Genomic DNA, 16523 nt, shown 5'->3' with positions numbered 1-16523 from the left:
ATAAAGAATAGACTGGTGTATACACATTATGTTTAACCTTTTGTCTTCAGTCTTGAAAAGGAATGAATAAATTAAAAAGCAACTATCCAATACCTGGCATAAGCACCACATTCCTCAGTATGAAGGTAATGGGGTTGGGACCAATATTGCAGAAAAAGGGACAAAACAATTATAAAGAGAAAAAAATAAAGAAATGGAGCACCCCCATCCAGACCCTCATTTATATATACTGATTAAATACAGGAAATTACTGGATATGTTTGCATCAATCCTAATATCTTGACAAAAAAGGAATGCATACACAAAATTAGAGATTTTTAAAAGTGGTATAATTTTAAAAATCTACTGAAAGATCAAATCCTAACCTAGATATACTTGAATCAGTAATGAGATTTAAAACATTTGACTCATTACGAAACCCAGTTATGTACAGAGGTAGTAAATAAATTGTTATATTGTAGGATTATTGGTGATTTTACATGTATATAGGCAGTGGAGGATCCAGAAATTTTTATATGAGGAAGGGGGAGAGGGAGCACTGAACGCCTAAGAGTGGGCCCGCTCTGGTTATACAGTGATTCCCTATATAATCAACCAAATTTTTCCCACACAAGGGGAAGCTTGGACCCCTAAATAATTGATAATTAATCAATAAACTGAGAATTATTCCTGAATTTGTAAATTTATTGATTTAATACTGGACATCCATGACAACATTGATGTGCATGTATGAACAAGACAATGTATGTAATACATTAAGTGAATACAACAATAAATAGAATCTCGATTGATAACTGAAATAAAAACAAACATATAATCAAATACCCTCAAGCCATTGACTAAGATTTTTTTAACCAAAATACATTTTTATAAAGATATTTATAGTTCAAAAAAAATCTGAGACATGCCTGTGCAATTACACCACATAAGTACATATAATCAATAACCCTCAAGCCATTGCCTTAGACTTTTTAAAACCAAAATACTTTTATAAAGGTATATATATAGATAAAAAAAAATAATCTTAGGCAAGTGCCTGTGCAATAACCCCATGCAGTAGTAATATGATACAATGTATATCACACAACTTCTTCAACCCTTGTTAGTTAACCAGAAACAGATGGTTCAATCAGAAACACATGTTTATCATCTACTTTGTGTATAAGCTGGAAACAGTAAAATGATCTTGTCAGTGGCGGATCCAGAAATTTTAAGTGGGGGCCCACTAACTGACCTAAGAGGGGGCCCGCTTCAGTGATTCCCTATATAAGCAACCAAATTTTTCCAAAAAAGGGGGGGCTGGGCCCCCCTTAATCCGCCTCTGCTTGTATTAATGATTATGTTTACATATATACTAATGTTTATCTTAATAAAGTTGAAAAATATTTGAACAAAATTATAGAAATAAATAAAAATATATATAATTTTCAAGGAAATACACCCTGTTAGAAGTAAAAAATTAGGGTTAAAATGGTGATTTTTTGCATGCTGACTTATTTGCAGATCTGATTTACAGAATATTGTTACTACATGTATTTACAAATTCTAGATATAAAAAGATGTTGTATGAGTGCCAATGAACCAACTCTCCATCCAAGTCACAATTTGTAAAAGTAAACCAATTTAGGTCTAAGTACAATCTTCATAGCGTAGCCTTTGCTCACACCAAACAGCAAGCTATAAAGGGCAAAAAAAATGACTAGGGTTAAACATTTCAAACAGGAAAACAAACAATCTAAACTATATATAACAAGAAACACTGAACATCAAGTTCCTTTATAGGACAGATGCAAACAAATGCAGTGGGTTTAAATGTTTTGATGTATACCAATCTTCACCCTTACCTGAAACAATAGTGTCTTTCTATTTTGGTTTCTTCAATCATCTTATAAGAGCAACTTTTCCTATAAGGGTTCAATTTACTATTTACTGATTCTATGACAGTGACTTATTTTTAGCTGACCTGAAGTGAGCTTTTCTCATCACTTGGCGTCCGCCATCCCTCATCGTCGTCGTTAACTTTTACAAAACTCATTTGGGTATCTAGTTTAAAAAATGTGTCCAGTGACCCAACAAACCAACCAAGATGGCCGCCATGGCTAAAAATAGAACATAGGGGTAAAATGTAGATTTTGGCTTATAACTCTGAAACCAAAGCATTTAGAGCAAGGGGTTAAATTGTTTATCAAGTCAATATCTACCTGCCCTGAAATTTACAGATGAATCGGTCAACTGGTTGTTTGGTTGCTGTATCTAAAGGGCCAAGTTTATTATAGATAAGGAAATTGTAAGTAGCAAAAATGTTCAGTAAAGTAAGATCTACAAACACACTGAGACTACTATAACACAGAAACACATCAACATCACCAAAACACAATTTTGTCAAGAATCCATCTGTGTCCTTAGTTTAATATGCACATGTACCAAGGTGAGCGACACAGGCCCTGTAGAGCCTATATATTTTTTTTTTTACAATTGAAAATTTCTCAGTCTACAAGTTTATGCAAAAGAAATAAAAAGCATTATTCAAAGAGACGATTTCTGTTGAGCTGACTTTTTTGTAGATCTTGATGTTCTGGTTATTTTTGCTGTGAATTTTTGTTTGTTTTTTGTTTTAGCCTTTTCAAGACATTAACCTTAAATTTCAAAACATTTTCATTTAAGGGCAATAACTATAAATTCGTAATTTTCTGAAAATTTCGCGTGAGATGGACCTTGACATGTTGGTTGTTGTATTGCTTTAAACATTGTTTTCCCTAAGTTTAGAGACACAATGTAGAAGCCAAAGGTTTTAACAAGATTCTATAGTAATATCTTTATCTTATCTTATAGTGAACATTTGGGTAATGTTTTGTTTCATTTGACCCAAGAGTTTTATAGAGATAAGATTTTAAAAAAAGTTTTATAAGACAACGGAGTGACGACGACGGCTGAGCTCACATGATGGCTACAAAAACATATCGTTTCTATGGACTTTTCGACATAAAATATTATTATCCACATTGAAGATTCAAAATAAAATGACTATGTTACAGAAGATGGCCGTCAATTATACGACGGAAAACACCCGACCTTGCTATGATATTATATTGAAAATTATATGAATGCCATTAGTAAAATTTATGAACCATGAGAAAGCATTGGCGGATCCAGGGGGAGGGTTCCGGGGTTGGACTCCTTCTTTTTTTTAGGACGATCAAATCATGATGCATTTGAATGGGGATATATAGTTGGAACCCCCCTTTGTCCTGGGTTGGGACCCCCCCCCCCCCCCCTTTCAAATGGCTGAATCCGCCCCCAGGAAAGGCAAACACTGCAGACGAAACAACTTTCAAATACATATCATCTAGGAAAACCATTTTAAACAAACATATTTTGTCTATATTTAATTATTCTGACTACATGCATGAAATATTTGCCACTGGACGTTAAGCAACCAACAATTAATCAATCTATATTTAACTAAAATTTCTTCACAAAATTTTGAGAAATAAAAAAAAACAAATATAAAACACAAACTTAAAATATAATCTTATTGCTAGTACTTACAATTGCATTTTGCATTGTAATGTTTCTTTGGTGGGAAAATGTACTGTTGCCTATAGATAAAACGCAAACAGTAAATCTGATACAGGAAACCTTAACCATCTACTTGAGAAAAATCAAAGATACTCGGAAACAAATATTCTACTAGTGACTAAGACTTGTGATATCAGATCACTTCCTTTTACACAAAATTATAAAAAAGAATATGAATAAGATTTTGAATTTATTTCTTTATAGAAACAAAATCTTCTGTTATTTGTAGGTTGTGTTCTCATATGGTATTTTTCCTGCAAACAGTTATCCTTCCTTAAAGTTTTTGTTTTAGTTTTCAAAATAATACCAAAAACTTAAAAAAAAAAATGAAATAAAAGGACAATAACTCCAGATAACTCCAAAATCGGTTGTCGTATATTCCAGGAAATTTCATGGGAGATGGACATTGACATTTATGTCATTATTGTCAGTTTTGCGCACAGGCACTTGTCTCAAAAAAAAAATCCTATATACCTTAATATAACATATTATATTAAGGTATATAGGATTTTTTTTTTTGAGACAAGTGCCTGTGGTTTTGCGCTATGAATTTTGTTTTGTATTTTTTGGATAAAAAATTCTAAAAATTGAAATTAACCCCAAAACGTGTTGTTCGATGTGTCTTTAAATATCAGATTAGGGAAGGGGGGGGGGGGGGGGGGGTAGACCTTGGTCTGATCATGATATTGGTCATGACCGTTTTGTTTTAACTGCTTTAGTTTTAGAGATATAGGCCCAAAACTGTATGTTATCCCCTTTTTTCCCTTTTGTTTTTTTCAGTAGCCACATCGGCCATGTGTATTGGTGTTTGGTGTTTAAACCCAAGGATACATTTCAACAAGATTCCATAATGAACATTTTGGTTAAGTTGGGTTTCATTTGATAAGATTTTTGTCGAGCCTGCAACTTTTGTTGCAGAAAGCTCGACATAGGGATAGTGATCCGGCGGCGGCGTTAGCTCACTTCTTTAAAGCTTTATATTTTAGAAGGTAGAAGACCTGGATGCTTCATACTTTGTATATAGAGGCCCCGCCCCATGTTACGAAGTTTCCGTCAGTCACATGTCCAATGTCCTTGACCTCATTTTCATGGTTCAGTGATTGATTGAAAACAACGTTCAATTTTTTTGTAATGTTAAATTCTCTCTTATTATAAGTAATAAGATAACTATATTTGGTATGTGCGTACCTTGCAAGGTCCTCATGCCCGTCAGACAGTTTTCACCTGACCTCGACCTCATTTCATGGATCAGTAAACATTTTGTAGACAAGTCCATATCTGAGATACTATAAGCAGTAGGTCTAGTATATTCGGTGTATGGAAGGACTGTAAGGTGTACATGTCCAACTGGCAGGTGTCATCTGACCTTGACCTCATTTTCATGGTTCAGTGGTTACAGTTAGATTTTTGTGTTTTGGTCTGTTTTTCTCATACTTTATGCAATAGGTCTGCTATAATTGTTGTATGGAATGATTGGAAGGTGTGCATGTCTAGCGTGCAGATGTCATCTGTCCTCGACCTCATTTTCATGTTTCAGTGGTCAAAGTAATGTTTTTCAGATTTGGTGTTTTTCTCTAATACTATATGCCATAAATCAACTATATTTGGTGTATGGAAATATTTTATGATCTATATGTCAGTAGCGCAGGTTTTCAAGGTTCATTGCTCAGTGTTGACTTTTTGTGTTTTGGTTTGTTTTTCTTAAACTATATAAGCAATAGGTCAACTGTATTTGTTGTAAGGAAAAATTGTTAGCTGTTCCTGTCTGCCTGCCATGGTTCATCTGACCTTGACCTCATTTTCATGGTTCATTGGTATATGTTTAGTTATCTTGGTTCATGTTAAGTTTATGTGACAGTTTTAATGAGGCTTTATATTTAGGACTATCAACATAATATCAATGTATAATAAAGAAGGCGAGACATTTCAGTGTGTGCACTCTTGTTTAAAAAGGATAAAGACTATGGACGAACAGACGTCGATCGACCTAGCTCACTAGGCTTAAACAAAACATACATTTTCTCTGACTTTTCAGCAAGATCAGTATAAGATAAGATATTTTTATGAGCAAAGTAATTTATTACAAAATGATTTTCGTTTATAATTGACTCAATAATGTTGATATAAATCATATCTAAATATGAATATAACCATCTCAATTCTTAAATGATAAACCACAGCTAGATCAGAGCCATAATTTAAAAGAAATTACTTTCAAATACGAAAACAATCATAAGCATATAAGCAAACTTTTTTTCTGTATGTACTTTCTGCACAAAATTCATAAATTAGATAACACAATTAAATCTTAAATCACAATGTTATGTTATGAGCCTTTTGGAAAAACAGGGGGAAATTAAATAATTTCAATTATAAAACAGTTTATCTGATACAAAAACTTATATCGCCATGGTCCTCTTAAAAAGATCAAAGTTAGAAACAGATACTCACTAACTATATAATATCTCTTCCCCTTTCACATTAGTTTAAGATTTAGTGAAATTCTAGATGCAGTATACAGTGCTTCAGAAATCTATGAAAATTTATAAAACGATGTTATTAAAACGTAATTTCATCGGCTGTTTAATATAAAATGGTATGAGCCATGAATTTATATCAAATTATGGAGTAAAACAAGGGGATGTACTTAGCCCCACTTTGTTTAATATTTATATAAATGGCCTTGTAAATGACCTTGATCATGCAAACACTCAACCAATTATTATAGGAGATGTTAAATTAACATCATTATTATATGCAGATGACATTATTTTATTATCTGAAACCCAAGAAGGGCTACAAAATGCACTAAATGAGTTAACTAAATTTTGTTCCCTATGGAAACTTGATGTTAACAAACAAAAATCAAAAATTATAATATTCAATTCTAATGGAAAATCTCACTGTAATTATTTTAAAGTAGAAAAAGAACATCTTGAGACTGTTAAATCTATTTGTTACCTTGGAATAACTATAAATTGTTCAGGAAGTTTAAGTCATTCAAAAAAAAATCTTATGGAAAAAGGGAGAAAGGCTTGGTTTAAAATTAAAAAAACAGTCTCTTTAGATAATTCCTGCAGTATGCTTGAAAAATTATTTGATACTTTAGTTGTTCCAATAACTCTTTATGGGAGTGAAGTTTGGGGTGTAAGCCAAGTGTTCAAAGATTCAGATCCATTTGAACATTTACACATTAAATTTATTAAAGAAATTTTAGGTGTACAGTGCAAAACAACAAATGTAGCCTGTTTAACTGAGACAAACAGAATCCCTTTGTACTTTAAAATTCAGCTTTCAGCTATAAAATTTCTAAACCATATTGTAAACTCGCCTAACACTTTAGTCCATAAAATATATAATAATGTAGAGAAAACAAGTAAATGGGTTAACATTGTAAAAGACTGGTTAAATAAATTAGGTTTTTATTATCTCACTTTTGATACTTTTAATTTAAAATATCACATAAATAGTATCCAACAAAGAATCTATGACCAGGCTTATCAAATTATAAATTGTTCTATCAATAAATGTGAAAAATTAAATTTCTTTTGTCATACTAAAAGAATTAGGAAAAGGCCCCCATATATTGATATATGTAAATTCAAAACTGACCGATCAGTTTTCAGTAAATTTAAACTAAGTGCACATTCCCTAGCAATTGAAAGAGGGCGTTATACCAACATTGAAAGAAGTAAACGCATTTGCTTATCCTGTAACAGACAAGAAATTGAGGATGAATACCATTTCTTCTCAATCTGTCCATGTTATTCATCATTAAGGGATACCTATATACAAAATATTAATAAAAATCTTAATTTCAATTTTATTAAATTGCAGTCCACTATAACACTTAAGCATTTGACTGTACTTTTAAATAGCAGTCTACCAGTCATTATAAAAATCACCATAAAGTATATTAATGATTGTCTTTTATTAAGAACATCTGTATAACTTGTATTTCTTTTAATATGCAATGCCAACCTAATTTTTGTTTATGTTCTTTTTTCAATTGTTCATGAACATTAATAATGTGTTAACTGTTGATATTTATAGCCTTTTTTCTTCTTTGCTGTGAATACCACTGTCACTCTAATATAATTGTAATCAATTTAACTATTGTACGTTTATTGTCTTAATTTTGTATGCCATAACCATTTAATGTAAATGTGTTTGTGCGAATAAAATATTGTCTATTGTCTATTGTCTATATAAACAAATTTTAAGAAATATGAATTAAGAAACATAAAGGACACAGACAAACCGAGGAACCTGGAGTTCCTGAAAAAAACCCTGACAATTCTAGTCAATTAAGATTGGAGTCGAATGCACCCGCACGAGCGCAGAGGCGGATTAGGGGGGGGGGGCAGGGGCCGGACCCCCTTCTTGGGAAAAAATGCTTATATAGGGAATCACTGAAGCGTGACTGGTGTGGGTCCCCTCTTAGATCAGTCATTGGGCCCCCACTTATGAAAATTTCTGGATCCGCCACTGGAGCGTGGTTCGAATTAAGAACATCAGTTTTGACTGGCTAGTGATTACAGTAGACAGACTAGTAAAACTAGTTAAACCACTCAGCCAACGAATTCCCTTAATCATATACGTCATGTATTACGATTCAAAAGTGACACCAAGGATTTTTATAATGAAGTTACAGAAACAGATAAGAAATAGTTAAAAAAAATACTGATATAGATTAACTGGACAGTTAAAACCAAAGATGATGGGGTGACACGAGGGGCTTATTTTGAAAATCCTGTCTTTTTTTGTATCCCCGGCCCCACTCCATCCCCCCACATTCCGCGTTTTACCTTCTCTTTGCCAGATTCCACTTTTTCATCCCACATCCCCACTTTATATTCCCCTTATATTCATCATCCCCATTGTTTCAACCCTAAATAATAAGATAAGAAAAAAATATTTTGACCCAACATAACTCAATTATACAACACAAGCTCTTTGCCGGAGCTTTTGATCGAATATAAAAACATGTACATAGCATACAAACAGTCTAGGATATAAACAACATGTAATATATGGTTGAATCTCACACATAGCATGCAATGAAAATTGAGCAACACATTTAGAATGAAGGAAAGCAAAAGTAAAAGTGTCCCACATCCCTGAGAAACGTGTCATCCCCCGGGTGACAAAAAGGTTGGTCCAGTCGACAAAGGTGGACAATATGCACATTTAATGCTAGATCAAATGAATTTTCAAACATTTTAAAGCATTAAAAAATCATTGAAGTGAAGATTTTCTTTTACATACATCAATGATTTCTATAGTGACACTTACTATACAAATCCTTGCATATATTTTCAGAGTAAAGGGGAAGGAAAATTTGTTATTATTGTCATTGATATGTGTCCACACTAAGAAAATTTTCACTACATAACACACTAAGAAAAAACCCGAAATGTCCGAAAGAGATAAATGATTCACGCATGCGGAAACAAACGGAAGATGTTATGGCAGACAAAACATCAAAAGCGATGGGATCGGGTTCAAAACCCGTTCCTATGAAATTATTTGCGACTTGGGAAGTAGAAAAAACTCCGCCCAATTGTATACCAAGGTTTGTCATCTTTGTCAATCTTCTTATGCATGGAACAGGTATACATGTCGCTGCAAACAGTTATCGTAGTCTGCAACTTTTTGTCAATGTTCGATTCTCTGATGCTGACTTTTGTTGATGCTGCTGTTCATCTATTATTTCTTGCATGTTAAAGCGTGAATAGTGCATAATTTGATCGACTTTGTTCTTTGTGAAGACATTATGTAGTAATATGGGTGAAAAGTTCACAATCAAGACTTTTCCCTTAAAGTTTAAGATAATGAGAAAAGAGATCTGCTGAGGCTTGCACTTGCAGTCAAGCTGTGTATGTTTACACACATTTCAAGTCTGACTTGCACTGGCATACATGAATATTTGTATAGGCTAATACGAGGCAAGAGTCACCTTAATCTTATAAGGGATCGGTGCTACCTCAGAAAGAGGAAGTAGTTGTTACTTCTATTGATATTGGCCAGAGAACACAGTTGTTTTGAGGTCTCACTATTTAGGGACAAGAAGCAACAAGAAGGGAAAAAAACTGACATCTAGGGAAAAAAGTGTTCAGAAGATAAATTTATAAACAATAAAGTACATATACTATCATTTGTCAACTATTGATAAACTAAATTTATCTTTCATTTTGAAAGGGCTTTAGGCCAAATAAAATAATATGTGTGTTTCCTGTTTCATCTTTGAAAAAAATAGGGTAGGTAGGTAGGGATTTTTTTTTATTTTACCATTTTTTTTTACATTGAGTCTATGGGAGAGAAATCCTGACTTTAACAGTGCTTATTGAAAAATGACAAAAAAAAACTTTAGGGTAGGCTATTTCTAAGCTTAAAATATAGGGTAGGTAGGGAAACAGGAAACACACATGCTTTTTTATTTGGCCTTATCATGTTTATGTTAGCGCTAATAAGAAAAAGTGATTTCTTGAGTTATTGCCCTTGTAAATGTTCAATTCAAAATATTTTATTGTTCAATGTACATTTAAACAAAGGGATTGTAAATGTACTTTGGATAGATAAAAAAAAAATGCAAGGCGGGGGACCTTGGAACTCTGTTCATTTATTTGAATTAAAACAACATCATTTGAACATATAGATACGCTGTCGCAGATATAGATATAAGAAGAATGATGCATCATCAAAAGATGATGATTAATTGAATTGATTTAATTTATTTAACATTCCTATATTTAATTTATCTAAAATTCCTGTTGGCTGTTATTCTGACTCACCACAAATGAGTTAATTGGTTAAGCCAAGGCCGTAACTACCCTTGAGGCAAGTGAGGCAATTGCCTCACTAAAATTTCGACACTGATTATTTTTTTTTTTACATATATATAAGTATAATAGTCATTTGTTGTTCTGTCTCAACCTTAATTTCTATAACTTGTTATCATTCCTTTTTAACCATTCTTCCTGGATATAACTCAGCATCTCAACGGGTGATGTTTCTCGATTACATTAACCTATAGTAACGATAATCGTCATGGATCTCTGGTTAAAAACAGGCTCTTGCAGAAAAGGGAAAAGCGACACTGAAGGTAAAGAAGGAATAAACTATTTTTTTGTGAACAGAGTCTGAGTATTGCAAATAAATTCTTCATTCGAACAATCCAAAAACGATAAGTAGACTGACAAATCAAGTATATGGCTTTGCAAGGGGGCAGTCCTGTCTGCGTATTAATTTCTCCGTTTCACCAACTTTTGACAAATCAAGAACTGGGCATCGCAAGGGGGCAGTCCTGTCTGCGTATTCATTTCTCCATTTCACGAACTTTAATCTTTCTCTTTACAGATAAATAAAATATAAATAATATGAAACATGCATTGATTAGTTTTTATCAATATTTCTTTAACCTTAAAAATTGAAAGAATATCCCATATTCCAATTTGATATTATTGAGGAATGGTAGAACCTTTAACACAGGATTTTGTCTTTATTTATTCGGGACTACGGAATTTCGTTTTCTTATATTCGGGGTTTCGGAATCTGACACCCCAACCCCTAACCCCTAAATTTATAGATTCTGGAACTAGAATACCACCGACTATTTCCAGAAATAATTTGAAATTACGGACCTACATGTAAACGTCAAAAACTCCATTCAAATTCCCCTGTACCCATATCATATATACTTACTTTATAGATAGAATCATATACATGGGCATACATGTATCTTACCTCATTATATCCCTAGTTTGTCTACTCTATGTCAGCATAAAAGCGAGTTTAATATTTTGTAAATGCGACTGTATGATGGTGCTTACAGGAAAGCTTAATTCCCCTTTGCAAACAAAACTGTTACTACCGATGCTGCTACCGAATTGCTGATGGAGAAGGAATTGGAAGAAGACATTGATCATTGTGTTGATGATAATGTGCCACCTTTAGAAACAAAGAATGCCCTGAAACGACTATAAACTTGGAAAAGAGCATGCATGAGTGGCGAGAGATTGTGCGGTCTTGCCATGCTCCATGTTCATCACGATAAGGATATCAGCAGACCCTGATGATTCTGAAACGATTTAACTGAACCGGCCATAGAAAAAATTGGAAAACTCTACTGAATCGATGTTTGTTTTATGTTCTGGCAGCAGACTCAAATTGATTTTTGGATGATTATCTTACATATAAATTTAAATAAAGTTGTTAAAAATTTGATGTTAGTAAAAGTCTTAAAATATGAAAAATTTATATAAAAAGTGTCCAATTTCAAAACATTATCAAACTCTCTAAAAATGCCTAGAATGCAGGATTTTACACCATTCATTTCATACCCTCAAAAAAAATTTTGCCTCACTAAAATAAGAGGCCTAGTTACGGCCTTGTAAGCTATTTGAACATAGATTACATTTGTATCTTAATCATTGTTAACATATATCTTTGATCAAATTTCAAATGTTCATGTATCTTTTTATCCATGTCATCATATTATTTATGTACACATCAAACAGTTGTCAAATGAGCTTACTATAGATATATTGAACCTTGATAATTATTAGGATTATGTCTCCATTTTGTTGGTTCAATGCTAAACATAGGGAATTTTTTTATAAAATTCACAGCCTTTCCTCTTGTACTCTGAAACTTTACAAATTGATACTTATTTCTAGAGATGATTACTGCTTGCAGTGCTAGCAGTGATTTACCTCCAGCAGGTCTTTTATACTCCATACGATAGTAGAGGGGCATTATGTTTTCGTGTCTGCATTTGTTTTTCCATCAGTCTGTTCATTCGTCTGTCTGTCTGTCCAGCTTCAGGTTAGAGTTTTTGGTCAAGGTAGAGTTTGATGAAGTTGAAGTCCAATCAACTTGAAACTTAGTACACATGTTCCCTATGAGGCTATGATACTACATTTCTAATTTAAAAGCCAAATTATGAATTAGATTTTTGACCTAAGTCCACTGAACATAGAAAAGGATAGTGCCAGTAGGGCACATGTGTACTAAGTTGTATTTTTTAAATTTTAGTTTCTTGACCTTGTGTACAGTTTGGAAATTAGTATGGCGTTCATTATCACTGAACTAGTATATATTTTTTAAGGGGCCAGCTGAAGGACGCCTCCGGGTGCGGGAATTTCTCGCTACATTGAAGACCTATTGGTGACCTTCTGCTGTTGTTTTTTATATGGTCGGGTTGTTGTCTCTTTGACATATGGACCATAATTTGGTATTCGGCCTTTGGTTTCTTTTGGTATCCTTTTTAGCTCACCTGGCCTGAAGGGCCAAGTGAGCTTTTCCCATCACTTTGCGTCCGGCGTCCGTCGTCGTCCGTCGTCTGGCGTCCGTCGTCGTTGTTAACTTTTACAAAAATCTTCTCCTCTGAAACTACTGGGCCAAATTGAACCAAACTTGGCCACAATCATCATTGGGGTATCTAGTTTAAAAAATGTGTGGCGTGACCCGGTCAACCAACCAAGATGGCCGCCACGGCTCAAAATTGAACATAGGGGTAAAATGCAGTTTTTGGCTTATAACTCAAAAACCAAAGGATTTAGAGGAAATCTGACATGGGGTAAAAATGTTTATTAGGTCAAGATCTATCTGCCCTGAAATTTTCAGATGAATTGGTCAACCTGTTGTTGGGTTGCTGCCCCTGAATTGGTAATTTTAGGGAATTTTTGTCTGTTTTCGCTTATTATCTTGAATATTATTGTAGATAGAGATAAACTGTAAACAGCAAAATGTTCAGCAAAGTAAGATCTACAAATAAGTCAACGTAACTAAAATGGTCAGTTGACTCCTTTAGGAGTTATTGCCCTTTATAGTCAATTTTTAACCATTTTTCGTTAATCTTAGTAATCTTTTACAAAAATCTTCTCCTCTGAAACTACTGGGCCAAATTCAATCAAACTTGGCCACAATTGTTATTGGGGTATCTAGTTCAAAAAATGTGTCCGGTGACCCAGTCCACTAAACAAAATGGCCGCCACGGCCAAAAATAGAACATAGGGGTAAAATACTGTTTTTGGCTTATAACTCAAAAATCAAAGCATTTAGAGCTAATTTGACATGGGGTATAATTGTTTATCAGATCAAGATCTATCTGCCCTGAAATTTCCATATGAATTAGACAACCCTTTGTTGGGTTGCTGCCCCTGAATTGGTAATTTAAAGGAAATCTTGCTGTTTTTGGTTATTATCTTGAATATTATTATAGATAGAGATAAACTGTAAACAGCAATAATGTTTAGCAAAGTAGGATTTACAAATAAGTCAACATGACCGAAATGGTCAGTTGACCCCTTTAGGAGTTATTGCCCTTTATAGTCAATTTTTAACCATATTTCGTAAATCTTAGTTATCTTTTTTACAAAAATCTTCTCCTATGAAACTACTAGGCCAAATTAATCCAGACTTGGCAACAATCATCTTTGGGGTATCTAGTCTTAAAAATGTGTCCGGTGACCCGACTATCAAATCAAGATGGCCGCCACAGCTAAAAATAGAACATAGGGGTAAAATGCAGTTTTTGGCTTATAACTCAAAAACCAAAGCCTTTAGAGCAAATCCGACATGGGGTATAATTGTTTATCAGATGAAGATCTATCTGCCCTACAATTTTCAGATAAATCTGACAACCCATTGTTGGGTTGCTGCCCCTTTTAAGGTAATTTTAAGGAAATTTTGCTGTTTTTGGTTATTATCTTGAATATTATTATAGAAAGAGATAAACTGTAAACAGCAATTATGTTCAGCAAAGTAAGATTTACAATTAAGTCAACATGACTGAAATGGTCAATTGACCCCCTAAGGAGTATTGTCCTTTATAGTCAATTTTTAACAATTTTCATAAAATTTGTAAATTTTTTATTAACATTTTCCACTGAAACTACTGGGCCAAGTTCATTATAGATAGAGATAAATGTAAGCAGCAAGACTAGTAAAGTAAGATTTACAAACACATCACCATCACCAAAACACAATTTTGTCATGAATCCATCTGCTTCCTTTGTTTAATATTCACATAGACCAAGGTGAGCGACACAGGCTCTTTGGAGCCTCTAGTTTATAAGTTCTAAAACTTTAAATTTTATTCTGTGGGTTGTGTTGGTGTTAGAATAGTATTAATGGAACAATTGAGTTTTTCAAGAAAAAATTAATACATTTTGATTCACCATGTACGTGACAGGAAACCTAACAGGAAATCAATCTTTATTTTCTTTATTTTGCACAGTATATTTCAAAAGACATAAATGAACACCATTACAAGTGTTACTTGCTTCATGTTAATATTTAAAATGTATTTTCAATGTTTAATTAAAGTATTTTTTAAACACGACAGGAAACCATAAGAAACCGAAAGCAATTTTTAAGTTTTATTTTATTGCAAAATCTGCTTAAAATAATCTGAACAGTATACTTTTTCTTAAAATCCATCTTTAATGTAACAGTATTATAAAACTCCTAAATATGTGCTTGTTTTGAAAACAACTAGTACAATTTATTCAGAAATTTCCACTTTTTCTTCATTGATACAGGATACATTTACCATAATCCTTGTATCTTGATGTTTAAGCCAAAAAAATGTATTTATATTTGGTTTTGAAATTCCAGTTATATACAATTTATTCCAAATCATTGGCAATGTAAAATTCTTTAACTCCAGTAAAGAAAAAAACTTTTAACTTGGAATTAAAATCTTTAAAATAGGCACCATGTGATATTTGTGACCTGTACACCATCTACATGGTTTCCACATTTTAACCTACTTTAGTGGGCTAAAATCAATAAAGTACTTCCTTTCAAGTGATGCATGGTAAAAGTTTACTTCTCCTTTGACAAGTTTATTGCGTTTATGATAAGTGTTTGCAGAACATGAATAAAAAAAAATAATTAAAAATTGTGACAAGATACCAACTTTGTACATTCCAAGTGTAACGGTATATTTACATGTATTTTTTATTAAATTATATTTATTCACCTAAAATATCCAGTAATATTTACTGCTGAAGTAAAATCAATCCAATGAGCATTGGTACAATGATAAGAGACGTAATTTCGATTGAATTTTCCAAAGACTCTTTACATCGTTATCGGGAAACAAAGTGTGTTCTAACGTCTGTCAAATCTGAAATCGATTTTGTCAAGTCATTGGGCATTTATTTTCACACAGGATCGTATGTAACATTATGCACATAGGAAAAATAATAGACCCCCGGCGGATTCTCTTTGAAAATTGTATTTTCCTCTTTTAAACAAGACGAAACAAGTCTACAGATTATGTTTTGCTAACATCCCGTTGGAAACAAAAACGATGTTTAGACCTAGTATTTCGTAAATCAGGCCGTAATGGCGTGATCACATGTTAGTCACATGTTTCACGTATGACCGGAAATGAATAGACAAACAATTTTAATTAAAAAAAAGGAAATAACTGGACTTATGTTTCGTGTGAAATGTAACGCATAACGATAACTTCATTTTCTAACTGAATTATTACGAAGAACAGAACTAGAATGTAAATCCTCTCTGATTTACCTGTTTGAAGAGTTCATATTTGCATATTGTTATAAAGAATTCTATTACAACAAAGCAGATTACATCATCTAAAATATGCGTTACGAAATCGGACTCCAAAGTCACGCCACTGTTCTCACACCTGCTACAGAAATACTTATAATTCTCGCCATTTTCTTTTGACTATTCTTATTGGTCGATGTTCTTTATTTTTTGAAAGCAAAAGTTACGAATTTGCCGGTGACGATTATCTATAAATCAGTCCGTGTTATGCTCTTTGGAAGCAAAAAGTAACGCGAGAAACGACACAAAAATACGGTAGTAGAATCTTTGAAATTCGTATATTTCAATTCTTTTTCTAGGGAAGAGTAGCATACACTTGTATGTTGATAAAAATAATGGCATCTTTAGATGTAGTT

General features: G+C 33.1%; 1 protein-coding gene across 4 annotated transcripts in view; it reads left to right on the top strand.

The window, feature by feature from the left end:
* Window positions 1-9026: 9026 nt before the first annotated feature.
* The window catches only part of LOC134711304 (phosphofurin acidic cluster sorting protein 2-like), a 48866-nt gene continuing 41369 nt past the window's right edge, over window positions 9027-16523 (top strand). For all 4 annotated transcript variants that reach the window (XM_063571833.1, XM_063571836.1, XM_063571835.1 and 1 more), the window contains exon 1: window positions 9027-9154. In XM_063571833.1, the coding sequence (XP_063427903.1) occupies window positions 9048-9154 (107 nt within the window). In that variant the 5' untranslated portion in view covers window positions 9027-9047. The remainder of the gene's footprint in view (window positions 9155-16523) is intronic.

This window comes from Mytilus trossulus, chromosome 3 (assembly GCF_036588685.1).
Source record: "Mytilus trossulus isolate FHL-02 chromosome 3, PNRI_Mtr1.1.1.hap1, whole genome shotgun sequence".
Classification (NCBI taxonomy): Eukaryota; Metazoa; Mollusca; class Bivalvia; order Mytilida; family Mytilidae; genus Mytilus; species Mytilus trossulus.
This window is presented reverse-complemented; position numbering and strand designations above follow the sequence as displayed.